General features: G+C 41.0%; 1 protein-coding gene across 3 annotated transcripts in view; it reads right to left on the reverse strand.

Annotated features, from left to right (window-relative positions):
* The window catches only part of PHF20 (PHD finger protein 20), a 151,034-nt gene that overhangs the window by 44,269 nt on the left and 84,487 nt on the right, over positions 1–22,278 (reverse strand). For all 3 annotated transcript variants that reach the window (XM_087445337.1, XM_087445335.1, XM_004430452.3), the window contains one exon: positions 3,890–4,168. In XM_087445337.1, the coding sequence (XP_087301463.1) occupies positions 3,890–4,168 (279 nt within the window). The remainder of the gene's footprint in view (positions 1–3,889; positions 4,169–22,278) is intronic.

A 22,278-nucleotide genomic window follows, 5' to 3' on the forward strand; every position in this document is an offset into this window, starting at 1 on the left:
AGAGTATGTATGATATATTATTCATGCGTATTTTATTTTATTTTATTTTGTGAGGAAGATGAGCCCTGAGCTAACATCCATGCCAATCCTCCTCTTTTTGATGAGGAAGACTGGCCCTGAGCTAACATCTGTGCCCATCTTCCTCTCCTTTATGTGGGATGCCGCCAGAGCACAGCCTGACAAGCGGTGCATCGGTGCGCACCCGGGATCCAAACCCGGGCCGCCAGCCCCGGAGTGCGCGCCTTAACCACTACGCCACGGGGCCAGCCCCCATGCATATTTTAAAAACACACAAAATGCTCTATTATTTATCAATATAAATGCTAATATAACACTCAAAATACTACATATTATTTCTCAACATATATGCACATATTTGGGTAAGTATAAGGGACAAGAAAGGAAAGGCAATTTAGGGGGTTTCTACTTCATCCTAATGTTTTGTTTCCCTTAAAAAAAATCTGAAGAAAATAGGGCAAAACGTTAACATTTGTTAAGTCTGGGGGGATGGATTCATGCATGTTTACTACATAATATTGTATACTTTTCTGTATGTTTAAAATAGTCCAGAATTTTTTAAATAAAATACTAAAATCACTGAAATATGTTTTGCCTATGAGACCGGCAATCATTTAAAACTCGATAATATTGACAAGAATGTAAAGAAACTGACACGCATAACCAGTTGGAAGGAGATCACAAACTGGGACAAACTTTTTGATGGGTGATTTGGCATCATCCATCAGAAGTTTAAATCTGCATTTCCTTTGCCCAAGCAAATCCAGCCTCCAGGAGTTTATCCCATGAATTCACGTACAGGGCAAATTAATCTTTGGGGAGGTTTACTTTGCTTTAGCACTTGATAAGAGTGAAAAAAAATCAGTAAAATATAAGTTTTTTGTAGGAAGAATGTTTAAAGCACAGTACAGGGGCCGGCCGGGTGGCGCAAGCAGTTAAATGCGCGCGCTCCGCTTTGGTTGCCCGAGGTTCACAGGTTCGGATCCCGGGAGCACACTGACGCACCACTTGTCAAGCCATGCTGTGGCGGCGTCTCATACAAAGTAGAGGAAGATGGGCACAGATATTAGCTCAGGGCCAACCTTCCTCAGCAAAAAAAGAGGATTGGGGGCCGGCCTGTGGCTTAGCAGTTAAGTGCGCGCATTCCGCTACTGGCGGCCCAGGTTCGGATCCCAGGCACCCACTGACACACTGCTTCTCCGGCCATGCTGAGGCTGCGTCCCACATACAGCAACTAGAAGGATGTGCAGCTATGACATACAACTATCTACTGGGGCTTTGGGGGAAAAATAAAGAAAAAAATTATTTAAAAAAAAAAAAATAATAATAATAAAGTACAGTATACCCTACAATAAGATAATGACAACTGTCAGAATGAGGCAGAGCCATATATCTATACTGACATGGAAAGATATCTTTAATGAAAAAAGCAAGTTGCATATGATACCAACTGTGTAAAATTTTCTATTTAGACATATATGTGTTTGGATATGCACGAAAATATCTGAAAAGTTATAAAAGCATTTGTTAAAAAATAGCTACATCTACAAGGGGGGTGGAGGTGCCAAGCGGAGGGAGACCTTTTCCCCTTAGTATTCTTTTGTATTGATTTTACAGCAATCATATGTCACTTTTATATATGCGGAAGTGGGGAGTACAAAAATTACAGATTCTAAACTCAGAGGCACTGAATTGGAATGTCTGGAAAGCAGGGCCCAGTATATCTGGATTTTTAACAAGTCACCCAGTGACACCCAGGCAGCTGGGTTAGTCTAGGTGAGATCTAGCTGCTCCGGGTGAGATCTAGGCCAGGTCATGGGGGTAGGGGAGGATCTCAGTGACAGGTCCCTCAAGTTCTAGGAAATAAGCTTGCTCCCAGAATTAACCATGTATTCAACGGCAGAGAGATATAAACTCACCTAAGACACAGGATGGCCACCAAAGCCAGTAGGACTGGCCAGTAATAGACATTGACATCCCTAAGGATCAGCACTTGGCCCTAAATGAAACAAGCATTGCCCAGGTGAGAGAATGCTCTCATCTGAGAACTGGGCCAGTCCTTTCTTCTCTGTGCCAGGAATATCCACAACCAAGAGAGCATCAGGCAGAAGGGGACTTGGGGCTCTTTTATAGTGCCCGGAACAGAACCTGGCACATAACAGGTGTTCAATAAATAGCTGTTAAATGAACAAGTCAATCTATTTTAGCTTGAGGCATTTCTAACTCCAGAGCTCTGAGATTCAGTGCTCAATAAGCAACTTTCTCTTCCCACACAAGGTCTGACCTAGACAGAGGAAAGGAGGAGTTTTGATAGCTATGGACTTCATTTTAAATAAGTAATTGGCAACTGGCCTTGAGCCATCAGTCTACTACTATCCGGTCCCTATCAGCCTGCTCTGAGAGACATCCATCCACTGGTGGGTACCTGAGCAGGACTCTGGTGAAGTCATTAAGGTGGTAAGTGCTGCCATGCCCTGCAGCCCACAGGGAGTCTTCTCCTTGGTGATTACTGGCCAGCTGCCCTTCCTTAGGCAGCAATTTTTAGCTCAATGCTTGGGCTCACCAAGTGCACAGCTAGACTGCCTACAGCTGAGGGTAACAGAGCTGCGGGGTCCAATACAGTGACCCTAGCCATATGCAGCTACTGAACATCTCAAATGTGGCTGGTCTAAATTGAAATGTTCAGTAAGTGTAAAATACATACTGGATTTTAAAGGCTTAGTACAAGACAAAGAACATAAAATAGCTCACTAGAAATTTTTATACTGATTACATGCTGAAATGCTAGTATTTTTGGATATATTGAGTTAATAAAATATATTATTTAAAGTAATTTCACATGTTTCTTTTTACATTTTAAAATGTGGCTACTAGAAAAAGTTACATGTGGCTCACGTTGTATTTCTAAAGGATAATGCAGCACATATGACTATGACAAACTCCACGTGGACATTGACACATTACGTCTTCACAGCACAGCTGAGGACTGACCTCTCATAGGGTCAGAGATCACCTTAGTCTGCATAGTCCTGCCCCAATGTCCTGAAACCTGACTTTATATTTCCTTAGGAAGACTGTCAGATGCCTCATAAGTTCCATATACCATCTAATACCAATTTATTTTAAGGGAAAAGCTATAAGCCAAAAAATACATAGTTTCAGGTAAAGAAAAAAAAAAAAGCTGGGAAGCTTGTAGAATTTATCAAAAACTCATTAATTCTTTTGAAATTCTCCAGAAACAAGTAATTTTTCAGCTTCTGTAAGTTTTAGAAAAAATCTCCAAAAAGGTTCTCTGTCTATACTAGAACATGAACGTGAGATTTTATGGTAATCCTTACTACCACCATTGTAGTTTCTATGCAAAATAAACAGTGCTGTTAGGAATATCTTCAGTTGTAATTATGATGAAATCAGACTCAAATTTGAACCTCACAGGAAAATCACATCTTACCTTTTAGTTGTTTTGTTCTTTTGTCCTGCTAGCAGGGATGGGGCATAGGTTTGGAGGATGGGATGACTTCACCATGCTGTTCTGAGCATGCGTTCTGCTGGCTTCTGAAGGAGCTCCCTTTTCCTTGACTGTCCTCACTTCATACTAGGAGCACCAAGGCCCTCAAAGGCTAAGTAACTTTCTCAAGGTAACTTAAGCAGCAAGAGGCCGAGGTAAGAATGATAGGTATTTCTGCTTCCTCTAGGAGGGCCATAGCTCCATGATGCAACTCCTGAGGATCACTTATCATTTTCAATCTTTTAGGATTCAACTGGACGAGACCAACCTAACACCTGTTCTCTGTGTCAGAAACGTAAGCACTGTGACCTGAGCAGTAGAGACCTCCAGGATACAGATACAACACAGAACTAAAATACTTACTTGGGGAACTGGCAGAGACTCGCTTCCTGGTCAGGCTCTCCTGGCTGGCCTTGTCTGAAGCTGAAGAGCCCCTCGTCTGGACATGTCTCTTTCCTGGGCTCTCCTCTGGCTCTGGTGACTTCTCCATTCCGTGGAAATACTTCATGTGATAGTGCAACAGTTTGGCTTTGCGGAAAAATTTTAAACAATCCACAACCTTGCACCTAAATTTGTGGTCTAGGTCGACAGTTGGTGCTTTAGATGTCACAAAGTCATCTGTTTTCTTAAAAGTATTTGTTACTGAAAAAACAAAAACAAAGATCCCTTGTGACTATCCTAGTTATTACAGTACATGCATTAATACAAGTCAATAGAAAGTGAAAGAGTAGCACGCATATGCAGCTGCAGACATCAATCAGACTGCCATTACCTCCCAAGATTACTATCTGGAGAGAATGATACAACTTCAGGGTAAATAACAGAGACTCAACTATCATTCATCTTTTGAAAGACTAGATCAGCATGTTTTTTTGTTGTTGCTGTTGCTGTTGTTGTTTTTAAAAGCAGCCATATAAGTTCTCAGGGTTTCAGACTTTGGGGGAAGAACAGGGGAAAATCCTTAAAAAGTCAGGGATTCCAACCCAGCACTTATCATTCATGAGTTGGACCAGATTCAGACTTACCACCATCCTTATACCTGTCTGTGAGGATAAGTAGGGAGTATCCTGGTGGGATCTCTTTATGAAACCTAAGGGATCTTACAACAGCTTTTGCACAAGCAGAGGGTAACTGTTACAAAGGTTTTAGTATTGAGTTTTTGAGATTTCACACCATGTACTTTCATCAAAAGAACTCAGAGACTGTAAGGAAAAAAAAACTGAATGGAGCTGGAAGGTATGAGAACTCAGAAGACTGATCAAATTCAAAGGAACAAAAAAAGTTTGAGCCCAAAACCAAATAAACAGAAGGCAATGGTCTGTCATGCATTAACGACAAAAAGGAAAGCTGTCACAAGGACTTCACCTATGTTAGAAACTGAGTTTATTGAAGACTCCCTTCACAATGCCCTCACCCCAGTGAGAGTAATCACCTTAAACTCAAGTCACTCCTACTCTACACATTAGGTCACCCAAGATTATCCTTTCTTTACTGAACCAAATTTTTCCTAAATGAGATGATACAATTCTGATGCAATTTCCATCAGAAGCAGATAGCATGCTGAACTTTTGGTAAATATTATGAATACTTTTACAAGTACCATTCCATAATCAAAAGGAATAAAAAAAATTCTTAAACTCAACCTAAATCATACTCTACATTTCAAAATCAGCACCAGGGTATGACTGTGAAACTGGTAGGCTTGATGATCTGATGGATGCTGTTATACAGGCAATTTAAACAAGTAAAAAATTACACATATACACACTCCAAAGCAGAATGCCTTAAAATCACTTTCTAGGGGCCGGCCCGGTGGTGCAAGCGGTTAAGTGCACGCGCTCCGCTGCGGCGGCCCGGGGTTTCCCGGTTCGGATCCCGGGCCCGCACCGATGCACCGCTTGTCAAGCCATGCTGTGGCAGCATCCCATATAAAGTAGAGGAAGGTGGGCACTGATGTTAGCCCAGGGCCAATCTTCCTCAGCAAAAAAAAGAGGAGGATTGGCATCAGATGTTAGCTCAGGGCTGATCTTCCTCACCAAAAAAAAACAAAAAAATAAAAATAAAAAAATAAAATCACTTTCTATCCATGACAAGAGATATAAGAAAGAGGCTCAAATCAGTTAAGAGAGCAGTTAAGAGAAAAAAAGTAACATAAAGTAAAATGGAATACATACTTCTTAGATAAGGAGTTGTACAAGAAAAGCATGTCAGTGGAGAAATTCAAAACTCAAACTTCCAATATATCCCACAATTCTTTCTTAAAACAAAATACAAATGGCTTCCCTGGAATTTTTGAACCATATAAATTGGCCATTTTTGTAGGTTAAGAAAGGTTAAATACTGGTCATTTCATATGGTTCGATCTAATAATTCCTTTTCCATATGACAGACAGTCTTTCAAAAGTCATTGCAGACAACTCCACCTACCACTGTGTGAACAAAGCTAAGTTGCGAGGTCAGGGAACATCAACACTGCCTGCCACCACTTAAGGACTGCAGCAGTCAAGTTCAGCTACAGTAAACTCAGTCATCCTTTGGTTGGTGTTTAAAGCCCTGGTTTGTGATAAACTTATTTATAAGGGAAAAGAAGAATACTAAAATACAAGCATCCTTGAATAAAAAGAAAAAATTTAAGAGTTGAAAATAATGAGAACTTTGAACCAATTCCATGAAGAATTACCATTCTCTCTACTCAAAAACTTTGCACTCTTGTGTACACACACACAAGGCATAAGCAAAGACAGGGTAGTGGTTAAAAATGTGGGCTCTTCAGGGCCGGCCCCGTGGCTTAGCGGTTAAGTGCACACGCTCCGCTGCTGGCGGCCCGGGTTTGGATCCCTGGTGCGCACCGACGCACCGACTGTCCGGCCATGCTGAGGCCGCGTCCCACGTGCAGCAACTAGAGGGATGTGCAGCTATGATATACAACTATATACTGGGACTTTGGTGGAAAAATAAATAAATAAATAAAATTATAAAAAAAAAAAATTGTGAGCTCTTCAGCTGAACAGCCTGATTCAAATCCTGGATCCTCTACTTATTCCTCCCGTCTCAGATTCCTTATGCGCAGGGTAGAGACAATAATGGCAACAACTTCATTGAGTTGTGAGAATTATATAAATTATATGCAAAGAGCCTAGAAAGTGTCTCTGGCATGTAACAAGCGCTCAATAAATACTGGCTCTTACTACAGTATCATTTTGGACTTATGAACAAATGAGACTTATGAACAGCCTTTCAGGCATTAACCTGCTTATAAGCAGAAGAGCAGAAGTCCCCACCACCCCCAGCCTCACTGCACGCTCATGCCAGAGGCAGTATGGCATAATGGAAACAGCCCAACTTTATTTTATTTTATTTTATTTTGTGAGGAAGATCAGCCCTGAGCTAACATCCATGCCAATCCTCCTCCCTTTTTGCTGAGGAGGACCGGCTCTGAGCTAACATCTATTGCCAATCCTCCTCCTTTTTTTTCCCTAAAGCCCCAGTAGATAGTTGTATGTCACAGCTGCACATCTTTCTAGTTGCTGTTTGTGGGACGCGGCCTCAGCATGGCCGGAGAAGCAGTGTGTCGGTGCGTGCCTGGGATTCGAACCCTGGCCACCAGTAGTGGAGCACACGCACTTAACCGCTAAGCCACGGGGCCGGCCCCAAGAAACAGCCCAACTTTAAATCCCAGCTGTACCCTTCATTAGCTGTATAAATAAGCTGTGCATGTCTTTTAACTATTCTGATTATCCAGTTTCTCATCTATAAAAGGGAATAATATCACCTATTTCAAAGAGTTGGAGAGAGGGCTATAGCTAATATATGTGTCTGGCAAAAAGCAGGCCATTTCAGATACAAAATACATCTTGGTAAACAGGCTTATTCATTTATGGTACATGCCTGCGAACAGCTATTATAATTATCAACCAAGGTGAACCACTCTTCGGACCAGCCCTCATCAGCTCTGGCTGGGAGAAACATCACTCTATAAGCACTTAGTTTTGTCTACATCCTTCCAAAAATGTGAAATCCAAAACCAGCCACAAGATTGTTAGTATGGCTATTCAGTGGGGATTTTACCCCCACCTTTCAGGATATTTTACTTTTACTAATGTAGCCAAAGATTTTTTTTTTTTAATAATCACATTATATGGTGCTGGATAGCACCAATCTTCGTCCACCCAAATTCTAAACTTGGCGTTGTCCATCTTTTTAAAATATGAATTAAAGTACGTTTTTGTTTTCCCCAAATAGTTTTGTCAACTATACGTTAGAAGTTACATTTATACCTAATAAACTCCATCTATTTTAGTCCAAGAATTTCATAATTCTTGATTCTGTAATCCTATACATTCTTAGGTTTTTATCCAAGTTATTGAAAAGATATCCGGTAGGACAGCCTTTGGAATAGCCTTCAGGCTGACACCAATCAGTTAGTCTACACTTTCTGGGTAGAGTTGCCTTAGCCAATTCAATTTCATCTATGCAGACTACCAATGAGCTCATATATCTAGACTACCAATGAGCTCATACATCTATCTCCTTGTTGTCCACAGATAGATTTCAGGAGAGATATGGTCAAACTATCTATTGAGGGGCTGGCCCCGTGGCTTAGCAGTTAAGTGTGCGCGCTCCGCTGCTGGCGGCCCGGGGTTCGGATCCCGGGCGCGCACCAACGCACAGCTTCTCCAGCCATGCTGAGGCCGTGTCCCACATACAGCAACTAGAAGGATGTGCAACTATGACATACAACTATCTATCGGGGCTTTGGGGGAAAAATAAATAAATAAAATTATTAAAAAAAAAAACAACTATCTATTGAAATAAAGAAATGTCTGGTCTCATGGTGCTATAGACTGAATGTCTGTGCCCCCCAAAATTCATATGTTGAAATCTAATCCCCAATGTAATGGTATTTGGAGGTAAGTCTTTTGGGAAGTGATTGGGTCATGAAGGCAGAGCCCTCATGAATGGGACTAGTGCCCTTATAAAAGAGACCTCAGAGAGCTCCCTTGCCCCTTCCACTCTGTGAGGTTACAGTGAGAAGATGGTCATCTATGAACTAGAAGGTGGGCCCTCACCAACACTGAATCTGTTGGGGCCTTGATCTTGGACTTCTCAGCCTCCAGAATTGTGAGAAATAAACTTCTGTTGTTTATAAGCTACCCAGTCTATGGTATCCTGTTATAGCAGCCCGAACAGACTAAGACAGTCTACCAATGCAGTAAGCCTCTCAAAAGGATATAAGTGTAGTTTGGCAGGATTAAATCTCCTCTTGCCAAAAACAAAATCCTTGATTCCCCACAGCTAAGCAGAAGGTGGGAGCAGCTGGACCTCCAAAGGTGAGCAAGTTTGGCACTCAGGTGGGCCACCTGCCTCTGAGAGGCAGTACTAGGATCACAGAGGCTCAGGTGAGCAGAGGAACTCCTGAGGAGAGAAGACACTGCCAGGGGTCACTGTCACAAAGCCTCTGGCCAAACCAAGAGCTTTTTTCCAGTTGGCAATATTAATAAGACAAAATAAGTTGCTGGATTTTGTCTGAAAAAGTAAACATCAAAAGAAGAAGAGATTTGTGCATTATGAATCTTCAACCATGGAAGTTCCTGAAGTAAGATTCCCCCATAAACTCAACTCAGTGAAGTATAAATCACTGATATACAAACAAAGCCCTTCTGATCAGAAGCCTGTCGGTAATCTACCTCACACTGTCTGGAAAAAACAATCAACACAAGTATCAGGGTGAGGGAAGCAGCAAATAGGGTATAAATCAGTTATGGATAATAGCCTGTGACAAAATCTGATAAATTACACAATTAACTATAATTTGAGACACACAAAACAAAAAGTAGATTAAAAATATTACATAGTAATAAAGTAATGTTTGTGCTTTTTAATGATGAGAAAATATTTAGGGTATGTTAAATTAAAATAAAACAACAGCAAAAAAGATATTTAAACACCCAAAATGTAAGTAACTCTTCCTTTTTCATGAAGGTCTTACAAACTGCACTACTTTATTTTTGAACCCAACAAATTTTTAAAGATATGAAAAATTTTCCAGACTTCACAATTTTATCCTAATCTTCCCATATGAAAGCCAAAACAAGCCCTCTGTGTGCACAATGAAGGCTACAGCTCAGCCAGTGTAGGCCATGTGGTTCCCTCTGCTTGGCACACCTCTCCTACATGCAAACCAAACCCTATTCATCCTTCAAATGCCACCTCCTTGCACAATGCTTTCTTCTTGGTCTCTCAGTAGAAAAGATTCTGTCCTGTCTTCTCTGAATTCCCATAAGTACGTCACGGAAAATAAATCTTGTATCATCTGTCCCTTTCTAATGTATTTCATATATATGTATATAAAATATACGTATTATAATGGTTCTGTTCATTCCTTATTCTAAAATACCGAAATAAGGAATGTGCTCCATTCTCTACTTCTCTTACATTACTTATCTTAGTGTGCTACTACATCAAACACGAGAATGAGCCTCTCCAAGACTGTCTCCTAATCATCAATGTGAATAAAATACCTATTTCACAAGGCTCCTACATGTTTCCATGACGTAATAGAAGAGAAAACCCATTATTAACTGCAACCGGTTACTTGAACATTAGTTGTCTTCACGGTTCTCAATGACCTGATAGTTATTCGCTTAAAACAAAGTAATGCATAATCCCAACCAGGGGTCCATGTATCAGTGGCACAACCTGCAAAATTTTAACATCTAATTGCCCCACTTTATTAATCAAACACTAAAGTATTAATAGTAGTTAATAAAAGCACAATAGGAAAAATAAAATGATGCAACCAGCAAAAATGTTTTACATTTTAAAAGGAAAATTAAAAACCGATAAGCACAGCATAACTATACTCAAGAGAACCCACAGAAGAAATCTTATGAGCAAAACATAAAATTATCTATAAGAATAATATATAAAATATATTATTTTTCAAAATTCTAAGAATGTAAACAATGGCAATCTTTTGGTTATGAGATTTCAAGTAAAAAGTCAGTTTTTTCTACTTTTCCATACTTTCTAATATGTTATAATAGCCATATTATTTTCACAGTAGAAAGAACAACACAACTCTTTAATATTTTTACATTATACTCCTCCCCAGAACAGAAACATGGTGATGGAAGCATGGTCAAGAAACTAGGAGAGGGCCGGCTCCGTGGCTTAGCGGTTAAGTGCGCGCGCTCTGATGCTGGCGGCCCGGGTTCGGATCCCGGGCAAGCCCCAAGGCGCCACTTCTCCGTCCAGCGCGAGGCCGGGTCCCACGTGCAGCAACTGGAAGGATGTGAACCTATGACATACAGCTATCCACTGGGGCTTTGGGGGGAAAAAATGAATAAATAAAATCTTTAAAAAAAAAAAAAAAAAAGAAACTAGGAGAGCCGCTGGTTGCCAAAAGGGCCTGCTGGGCCACAGTCTACGTAAATCTCAAGTCTCACACACAGGTATGTATTTGCCAATGAAAGGACAGTCCGTTTGGAACATATACCATTGATGGTACCAGCTTAGTGACATCATCCACTCTTGGTCCTTGACAACATGGGAGCAATTACTAGGAGACAGAGGGCAGAAAATACGTAAATTAAATCCTTGAGGGAACCTGGTTCAAAAGCTAAGGGTAACTGAATTACCCTAGGGGCAGACGGTAAACTACTGATACCAATTTATTCCCATTTTAGAAAGTAGTATGGAAATCAATATTTGCAAGTACAGTCATGCATCACTTAACAATGGGGTTACATTTTGAGAAATGAGACATTAGGTGATTTCATTGTATGAACACCATAGAGTGTACTTACACAAACCTAGATGGTATAGCCTACTACACACCTAGGCTATATGGTACTAATCTTATGGGACCACCGTTGTATATGTGGTCCATCAATGACAGAAACATCATTATGCAGCGCATGACTGTAGTCACTAGAATTACCATTTAAGTGCCCTGTGCTCTTTTTCATGTTTAACAGATTTTTGTTTGTAGGAATCAAGACAAAGCATAGTGCTCTTTCCTGGGCTCCCAAGCCCAAAATCCCAAGAGTCACCCTTTGCTATTGTCTCTCCCAAACTACTACTACGCATTGGTATATGCAGAGAAAAATAGTCCACAGAATTTGAATTTGCTTCTAATAACCATAACTCTACTAAAGAATATTTTCTTCACTTTTTTGGGGGGCCAGGGGGAAAGACTATCAGATTCTGCTAATAATCCCTGCCTCCTGGTCTTCACACCCATGTGTAATCTCCTCCCCTCCAGTGTGGTCAGGACCTGTAACTTGCTTCTAACAGAATATGGCAAAAGTGACAATAAGTCACTTTCATGATTATGTTACATAAGATTGTAATGTCCGTCTTACTAGTAGTCGCTCTCCCTTGCTGGCTTGATGAAAGAAGCTGCTATGCTGTGAGCTACTCTATGGAGAGGCCCATGTGGCAAGGAACTGAGAATGCCAGCAAAACACTGTGGCCCTCAGTCTGATAGCCTGGAAGCAGATCCTTCCCCAGTAGAGTTTTCAGATGAGAATGCAGCCCTGGCCAACCCCTTGATTGCAGCCTTGCAGAGGACCCAGTTAAGTTGTGCCTGGACTCCTCACCCACAGAAACTGTGAGAAAATAAATGTGTTGTTTTAAGCCACTATGCTCGTGGCAATATTGTTACACAGCAATAGATAATGTAGAGTAGGATCAGCAGTGCCTTCATCTCCTGTATACTTGGGTAAGGCTTTACACTCTCCCTTTCACAATAAGCATACGTTACTTTTATACTAAAAAAAGTTTTTAAACTATGTTTTCTGAAATGTGGCTTAGAAATAAATGCCCTGTTTAACCCATTTTTTGTATACCCATTGCCAGTACCTCAAACCTCACACATGACTCTGATAGTTGTATTCAGTCTGGTTGGCAGTATGCAGTCCGGCATTCTAAGCCCATTCAATCTAAGTACCATCTTGCTTTCCAAACTCATCTCCCAGTAATCCACAATGACGTCTCAGCAGCTGCCCCAGCCAAATGCTGGCCCCAGCAACTGCTTCACACTCTCATAGCTCACACCTCTGCTCATGCTGTGCTCTCTCCCTGCCATCACTCCCTGGCTCAGCCAAGTCTTCACTTCCGTCCAGACCCAGCTCACTCCATGTGCAGGAAGGCATCCAGATGGCCCTGACTCTCAGGGACCACATGCTATCAATTCCTGGCACAAATGACTATCTGCTGCACCTCATCTTTAGCACCTCGGATCTGCTCCTGGACCCTGTTATTTGTCACTTCTCCAGCCAGAATATAAGGGTCACTTTTCATTGTCTTGCGTTCGCTCAGCAGCAACCCCAATACAGCTGGAATTCTTGTCAGCAATGACACCACATGACTCCAATAGTTTAATACTTTTTTGACATGTACTTCAAATACTATAATATATAAAACATTTTTCACATCTGTGAAGGAATAATTTTCTCAGCTTTGAAGCAACAAAAACCAATCAGAGAGACATGAAGAGATTTAAATATTCATAACAAGTCCAGTCAAATGCTTAGAATAAAAAAATAAATAACCAAATGTCCATAAATAGAGGAACAGTTAAATAAATTATGGGAAGTCTGCTTTATGTAATTCTAATCAGCCATTTAAAAGAATGAAGTAGCTCTGTATTTACTCATATGGATACTCTCCAGATATACTGTTAAGTGAAAACAGTTAGTTGTCCAGTACACACTGTATGACCCATGCATGGTTATAGCTGGGAAAAAAGACATTTATTACAAAAATGCATAGAAAGGAAACTAGAAGATAGAAATCAAACTTTTTTTGAAGAAGAAGATTGTCCCGGAGCTAACATTTGTTGCCAACCTTCCTCCTTTTCTTTTTTTTTTCTTTTTCTCTCCCCAAAGCCCCAGGACATAGTTGTATATCCTAGTTGTAGGTCCTTCTGGTTCTTCTATGGGGGATGCTGCCTCGTCATGGCTTGATGAGCAGTGAGTAGGTCTGCGCCCAGGATCCAAACTGGCTGGGCCACCGATGTGGAATGTGTAAACTTAACCACCACACCACTGGGCCAACCCTAAAATCAAACTATTGATAGTGGTTACCTCCGCAGAGGGGCTTAGGCTAGGAAGGCAGGTGGTAAAGAAGAACTTCCAAATTTTCTCTGTATACCCAAGGACCAAAGAGCACATCCAGCACTCAGGTCTTAGTTTCTAAATATAATTCTCCACTTAAAAGAAATCAGGGCCTTTTGGAGAAATAGCTGAATCCAGAGTTGAGTAAGTACAAGATGAGCTTGGAATATCTTGTTATGCCAGAAAGTAAAGAAGTGCTCAAAGAATGATGAAGACACAGAAACCAGTTTGAAGGGCTCCCATTGGCCAAATGTGGGACAATATGGGTATTAAAATAAATAGTGATAGAAACAGATTATAACCCATAGAACAAAATAAGAATCCATGAGTCCATGTGGATATAAATAAATAAAATAACAAAGAAGGGAAAGCTCTTTCTTACAACAGAATACAAACCAATAGATGTAGGAGGAATGATGAAAGTTAGAAATCATTTGGCAGTCATCAGAGTAAAAATTGTTTCAGGCAAGAAATAACAATGACAGGAAGATGGGCGCAGATGTTAGCCCAGGGCCAATCTTCCTCAGCGGGGGAAAAAAAAAAAAAGAGGAAGATTGGCAACATATGTTAGCTCAGGGCTAATCTTTCTTACCAAAAAAAAAAAGAAAGAAATATCAATGGGGCCGGCCCCGTGGCTTAGCGGTTAAGTGCGCGCTCTCCAATGCTGGCGGCCCGGGTTCGGCTCCCGGGCGTGCACCCAAGCGCCGCTTCTCCGGCCATGCTGAGGCCACGTCCCACATACAGCAACTAGAAGGATGTGCAGCTATGACATACAACTATCTACTGGGGCTTTGGGGGGAAAATAAATAAATAAATCTTTAAAAAAAAAAAAAAGAAATATCAATGGATGTTAAAATAGTAAATGAATGTTTAATGAAGAAAGAAGATATTTACATAGTTTCAAAGTATCCTCACAAGAAACTTATTAATTATAAAGAGAAAAACAATAGCTATACAGTGGAGAAAGCTGGCAGATAACACCTTAGCCAAGTGATCAAAGTTAACATCACCAACAAATGGGACAAACAGATATCATGTGCCTCCTAATAGAATGCACTTGAAAAGGACACATCACTTACGTGGTATTTCTGCTAAAAGTGAGTAACCTAAATCTAATAATGGGGATACATCGGAAAACCCCAACTGAGGGACACTATATTCTTCAGAAATGTCAAGGTCATGAAAGACAAAAGACTGAAGAATTGTTTCAGATGAAACAGACTAAAGAAACATGACAATTAAATCCAATGTGTCATCCTGGATTTGATCGTGACCAGAAAAAAAATGTTTTTCCCACTTTTGCTATAAAGGACATTATTAAAGGAACTGATGAAGTATGAATAAGGTCCTGATTTTGATAATTATATTGTGGTAATGTAAGAGAACATCCTTGTTTTAAAGAAATATGCACTGAAGTATCTACGGGTAAAAGTCCACCACTTATTTTCAAACAATTCAGAAAAAATACTTTAAAAAAATACAGTAGGGCCGGCCCTGTGGCTTGGTGGTTAAGTGTGCGCGCTGCGATGCTGGCGGCCCGGGTTCGGATCCCGGGTGTGCATCGAGGCACCACTTCTCTGTCCATCCTGGGGCCGAGTCCCACATACAGCAACTAGAAGGGTGTGCAGCTATGACATACAACTATCTACTGGGGCTTTGGGGGCAAAAAATAAAAAAAAAAAAAATAGAGTAAAGTCAACATGGTAAACTGCTAACAACTGGGGAATCTGGTTGAAGGTATAAAGAAATTCTCTGTACTATTTCTGCAACTTTTTTATAAGTCTGAAATTATTTCAAAATAAAAACTTCTTAAAAATATACACAGGGAGGGGCTGGCCCAGTGGTGCAAGCGGTTAAGTGCACTCGCTCCGCTTCGGTGGCCCAGGGTTCACAGGTTCGGTTCCCAGGTGCGCACCAATGCACTGCTTGTCAAGCCATGCTATGGCGGCGTCCCATATAAAGTAAAGGAAGATGGGCACGGATGTTAGCTCAGGGCCAATCTTCCTCAGCAAAAAAAGAGGAGGACTGGCATCGGATGTTAGCTCAGGGCTGATCTTCCTCACAAAAAAAAAATATATATATGCAGGGAAAAAAATATATATATGCAGGGAAAAAAAATATATATGCAGGAAAAATACTTTGAGGCCACAGAACAGCCAAGTGGAAGGAGAGCAATTCTGCCAAGGCTATCCCCTAGTGTGCATCTCCATGCTCAGTCCTCACAGAAATCACTGAGCATTTATTCCACAAGATGGCAGAGCTGCCCCAAATGCCAGAGCTGTGTTTTGAGCAGCAAAGCCTGTCTTCTGCGCTGGACTGGATATGTTGCCTTCCCCAGCTCCTCCTCCTGCTGCCCAAGAGCCTCCTTCAAACTGATGTCTCAGATAGTGATTCCATCCCAGGTTAGAAATTCCAGGACTGGCACCAGCTCAGGACAGTAATCACTAAATAGTGACTAACGCAGCAGCATCCTGGCCTCCACGGGCTTTGCTGGATGTTTCTGATGATACTGTCCTCCTTTCTGCTTACTCACATAACACATTCCCAGTGAATAAGTTCTCAACAACCCTCCTGTCTCCCAGCAATCTTTCTGAATTGTCCTGTACTCACCACTAAGCCCATGTTCCAAAAGAAACACCAGGAACATCATTCAGTTTTCAGATCAACACATCTTCTCCCTTCAAATTAAAGAATCCCAAAGGCACCACTCTGTCTGGAGTACTGACATCACTTGTACCACACACTGCTCTTGGCCACCCTACTAAGCCTCTTACTTGGAGCATACACACTGCTTTAATGAGTGCCCTCAAGGGCAGTGAGGGTTTTGCATCACATACTGTGCAATTTCCCTAAAGGCAGGGACTGTGTTCACTTCACTTCACTTATATAGCACCCAGCATCTCATCAGATGGCGTTAGGCATTCAGTCGGACTATGGGAGTCACAGACCCTGTATCACCAGATCTTAGGAAGTGTGCAACTCTGGCTAAGCCACTCTGTCTTGCCAAGTACTAGGCTTTTTGCCTATAAAACAGGAAGAATTAACAGTGAAAAATTAGAACTAACTTAATGTCTTTCAGCAGGGTATAGTTAAATAAGTTATGGAATATCCATACAATGAAATAAAGTGTATGTAATTGTGAAAGGAGATATGAACTGACATGGAAAAATACCATAAATGAAAATGGCAAGCCATTGAATAATATATAAGAATATGATTCCATTATTGTGGTTTTTAAAAGCTGTATATATATATGTATTTGTTTGTATATGCACAGAACCATGTCTGGAAGGATGAAAGGCCACATGCCAAATTGTATCGTGGTTCCTTCAGGAGTGAGAAGGCTATTGTAAGGGAGGACTTCTCACTTTTTTTTTTTTTTTTTTTACTTGGTTTTAATTTTTCCTAGCGTGTACTGGTTTTGAAATTTATTTAAAAAAAAAAAAAAGCACCAAAATGACTCTTTATAATTTTTTAAATAAGGGTCCCAGCTGCCTTAATACAGAGAGTAGTTGTGAAAATTCATCAAGAACTAGTAGTTATAGAGAATTAGTATTCCTTAGTGTTCTGGCTGTGAAAAATCAAATTTCATTTAAAAATCAACATTAAACAGGGGCTGGCCCGGGGGGATAGTGGTTAAGTTCACATACTCCGCTACAGCGGCCTGGGATTCACGAGTTTGGATCCTCGGTGTGGACCTAAGCACCGCTCATCAAGCCATGCTGTGGCGGCATCCCACATACAAAACAGAGGAAGACTGGCACAGATGTTAGCTCAGGGACAATCTTCCTCAAGCAAAAAGAGGAAGATTGGCAACAGATCCTAGCTCAGAGCCAAGTCTCCTCACCAAAAAAATAAAATAAAATAAAAAAATCAACATTAAACAAAACTTTTCATTGCTATCTCCTTATGACTCAAAAATGATGACCATACTAAGTCTAAACAGTCTGGAATGATCTTAAGTTTCTACCATATTATGTTTTTCAATAAAGAAAATTAATGAGTAACTGATGTGATTTAACTTTTAATACCTTAGAAAACATATTAAAATACCTTTTCACATTAAGTTTCAAAACAGATTCTTTATTTAATCATATATGTTGATTTTTTTAAATCCCCAAATCCAATAGGAACCTTGGAAAAGGAATCACCGCATCAAAAAATACGACTTACTTGAAATTTTGTTTGGAAAAAGAGTTGTCAACGTTATGGTAGATCTAAAAATATTTAAGCTGGGCCATGAACAATCAATAATGCTCTTTACTTGAAGTATCCAGGACAATCCATTCTTATAACTAAGTGTCCTCCTGAGGTCCAGGAGATAAATTATTCATCTTTGTGTGTTTTCCTAACCCCCTCCAGCTTTCCTCTCTCTTCCTCAAAGTTTTGGCACATAAGAAATGTGCAAGTCATTGTTGAACGAATGACCCAATGAATTAAATATTACCCACTACTTAACTGATGAAGTAACTTTTCCAATGGATCTATTTGCTCTGGCTGGGAATAAAAGGTATTCAATAGTGTGCTGAACGAAAGCCCAGAGGTGAGAGTGTACCTGCTATGCTTACAGGATAGCAAGGAGGCCACGTGGCTGGAGCAGAGTCAGTAGGAAGGACAGAGAGTGAGGAAAGATGAGGTTGGAGAGGTAACAGGTAGCCAGAAGAAGCAGGGCCACTGAAGGACAGTGTAAGGACCTGAAGCACTCATGACCAAATGCCAACAGCGTTGGCATTTCTGAGCGGTGGGAGACATGAATGCTAGTTTTATTATTCTTATACTTTTCTGGATTTCTTTTCAAATTTATGAATATAAAAAAGCAAGTTGCCAAAAAGAATATACTGAATGAAGACAAGTTCACTTCCATAAATGAGGTAAAATGTACCAATGAAACACCTGGCGAAGTCTGAATAAGGCCCTGATTTTGATAATTACATCGTGGTGATGTAAGAGAACATCCTTGTTTTTAGGATGTTATTTAGGTGTATTTACCTAAATAAACACCGAAGTATTTAGGGGTAAAACTTATTTTCAAACAATTCAGAAAAAAAGAATTTAAAATACCTTAAGGCCACAGAATAGCTAAGTAGGAGGAAAGCAACCTTACCAACAGAGATTCAGGTGAACATTTCAGGGCTATCCCCTATCCTGCGAAGGAAGCATTCTTGGTAGCTCCATAAACTCCTCAAAGCAGCTGACCTCAGTCTGGCACCAACTTCCCTGCTCAGCCTTCACTCACTTCAGGAAGCCTGCAATTAAGTCAGAAAGCACACCTGACAGTCTCAGAAAAGACCCTATGATCATGCTATTGATGCTGCTCTGTCTCTATCTCCAAATGCCTAAGGGCTACTCATCCTTCAAGGCCCTGTGCAAGTACCACCTTCTTCCTCCCCTGCCTCCAAACCACCAACCCAAATATCACCTCCCAGGGCTGGCCCGGTGGCGTAGTGGTTAAGTTCGCACGCTCCGCTTCCGTGGCCCGGGGTTCATGAGTTCGGATCCCAGGTGCGGACCTGCACACCGCTTATCAAACCATGCTGTGGCGGCGTCCCATATAAAGTAGAGGAAGATGGGCACAGATGTTACCCCAGGGCCAATTTTCCTCAGTAAAAAAGAGGAGGATTGGCAACAGATGTTAGCTCAGGGCTAGTCTTCCTCACAAAAAATAAAAATAAGTAAATAAATACCCCCTCTCTCCCAGAGTCAGATCCAAATAGCATTTAATGAACACTAAGACCAGGAGCACCCCATTCATCATTGTAACTCAACAGCTAGCAGAGCTCCTGGGCATACAGTAAGGGCTCAACAAGTGAATCCTGAGTTCAACTTCCATGTGACAGACACACATTATCACTGTCAGTCTTCTCTCCTATAGTTTTTTGTTTTTTTTTTTAAAGATTTTATTTATTTATTTTCCCCCCAAAGCCCCAGTAGATAGTTGTACGTCATAGCTGCACATCCTTCCAGTTGCTGTACGTGGGACGCGGCCCCAGCATGGCCGGAGAAGCGGTGGTCGCCGGGGATCCGAACCCGGGCTGCCAGCAGCGGAGCGCATGCACTTAACCGCTAAGCCATGGGGCCGGCCCTCTCCTATAGTTTTATTTTAAGTATTTTTCAAGACACCACCTTACTTTCTCTCTTGTACTACAGGTACCTGCAGTCTTATCCATTCCTCTGAACAGAAAGAACTAGAAGGACACTGACCAGATGTCTCATTCATCTCTTTAACCCCTAGAACAATGAATTCTCAACCAATTTTCCACCATAGTACATGCCTGATGGCAGAGCACGGACACCTACAACTTCCCAAACTACAATGGCTGCAACCCTACGACTCTCCTACTCAAGAAAACATAGAGAACACAAGTGTATGAAATCTAAACTATTATAGGCATTGCACTAAATTGGACCTGGTTAATTTAAAATAAATCATTTGCAAAAACTATTATAGGCATTACCCTGAAACTAACCTGGTTAATTTATAAGTAAATCATTCGTAAACTTTTAATACTTTAGTGACAAATAACTTCCTATTCATTTTATAACCAACACCACATCAATACTCCTTCAGTTAGAATCACTGATCTAGAGCACATGGCAGTGTCCCATTTCTAACAGGTACTTAGTAAAAAAAAAAAAAAAAAAATTAGCTGAATAAGCCTGTACTACTACTTCTTTTTTTTTTTTTGTGAGGAAGATCAGCCCTGAGCTAACATCCATGCCAATCCTCCTCTTTTTGCTGAGGAAGACTAGCCCTGAGCTAACATCCATGCCCATCTTCCTCCACTTTATGTGGCACACGGCCACAGCATGGCCTGACAAGCAGTGTGTCGGTGCACGCCCGGGATCCGAACCCAGGCCACCAGCAGCGGAGCCCAAGCACTTAACCGCTACGCCACAGGGCCGGCCCCAAGCCTGTACTTCTATTAGGTTTTCTCTCTTGTTTATTCTGTGGTTTATGTAGAATATTCACAAATGCAACAGCTTAGAAGAGTCCGGCACTTGGTAGGCACTTACTAAATATTTGTTGACTAAAATGTATAAATGGATTGCAGCCCATTTTCAAATAGCCCTGGTTATCTGCGAATGGCCAAATAGGCTGGGCCCAGATTTAGAGAATAATCTGAGATTTCTCAACTTCTAAGGGCATCTACTCTAATTTCTGTGTTACAGCATAAACAAATACCTACCCAAATAGAACAACTTCAACTGCATTTTTGTCTGGCTTTAAAGTCATCAAAGCAAATAGCTCAGAGCCTATTTCAAAGAAGGACAGTAATGGGTTCCATGACACATTTATTCCTCCTAGCTCAAGCTCAAGGTAATCTCACCTCTACCATTACTATGAACTCTCTGAGAAATGGGCAAGTGCTTCATTTACTTGCAGTGGTTTCAAAATTACTGCCCAGAAAATCCTCTGTGCAACCTAAAGAGGCAAAAGAAGACATGAAATTTTATCATCATACTTTCCCAAGACTCACCTGTCCCATCCTCACTTAACCTTATTTCCATTCCTCCACAAACCAGAGACACAACTAAATTAAGTGACACATGAAAGAAACTGTATGTGTGTGTGTTTTGAAAGACAGTCCGAGACCCCACAAAATATGAAAACTTTAAACAGCCACTGGATTTAGCCTCTAACCTAGTCTCCTCACTCATCTCATCTGCACAGCATATTTCCTAGTGGTGTAGAAACAATTCATTGCCAATTTCAAGTGACGTCTACCATAACACCACCCTTAAGAAAACATAATTAAGAGCTTAGTCTGCTGAGGTACAAGGGACATGGCTTTCATCTAAAGCTCTCCATGCCAAAACAGACAACTAAGTCCTGAGATAAAATTTCCACTTCATTTGTACATCAAGTCTAATCATTTTCCCTGTATGACAGAAACGTAGGCTGGGAGGACAGCAGCCATGCCACTGAGAGGAGGCTCAGTAAGAAAAGGGAGATCCCTTGTACCCACAAGCCTGCAAGGCTGAGACACAATACTCTGGACTCAGTGGGACAAAAGATCAACCCAAAGGCACCATGGATGAGCCAGGAGTGAATATCTGAGTACTTTCAGTTTACTATTTTCAAAGAGCTGCTCTGCTACAGCATTTATGTTAACTACATAGCATCTGGTCAAGACCAAAAAAAAAGAAGAAAAAAATCCACCCCCCCCAAATTTAAATTATCCAAATAAAAGCATACACTTCTGTAGACACACAGTCATTGTGGTATAAAAGTCCTATAAATGGTCATATTAAAACAAAACTATTTGGGGCCAGCCCGGTGGCGCAAGCGGTTAAGCACGCACACTCCACTGCAGGGGCCCGGGGTTCACGGGTTCGGATCCCAGGCTCACACTTGTCAAGCCATGCTGTGGCGGTGTCCCATATACAATGGAGGAAGATGGGCACGGATGTTAGCCCAGGGCCAGTCTTCCTCAGCAAAAAGAGGAGGATTGGCAGATGTTAGCTCAGGGCCAATCTTCCCCACCAAAAAAAAAAAAAAAAACTATTTAAGTGTCATTAACCTTTTAACAATGTAAAATTTTCTATTTATAATTTAAATTACTCTTAATATTTGGAATTTGCCTTTCCATAAGAAAGGCAAAGAATTTCAAATCTTATATTCATTGTTAA

Source organism: Ceratotherium simum, chromosome 21, assembly GCF_057802395.1.
Source record: "Ceratotherium simum simum isolate JZ-2026a chromosome 21, ASM5780239v1, whole genome shotgun sequence".
Taxonomy (NCBI): Eukaryota; Metazoa; Chordata; class Mammalia; order Perissodactyla; family Rhinocerotidae; genus Ceratotherium; species Ceratotherium simum.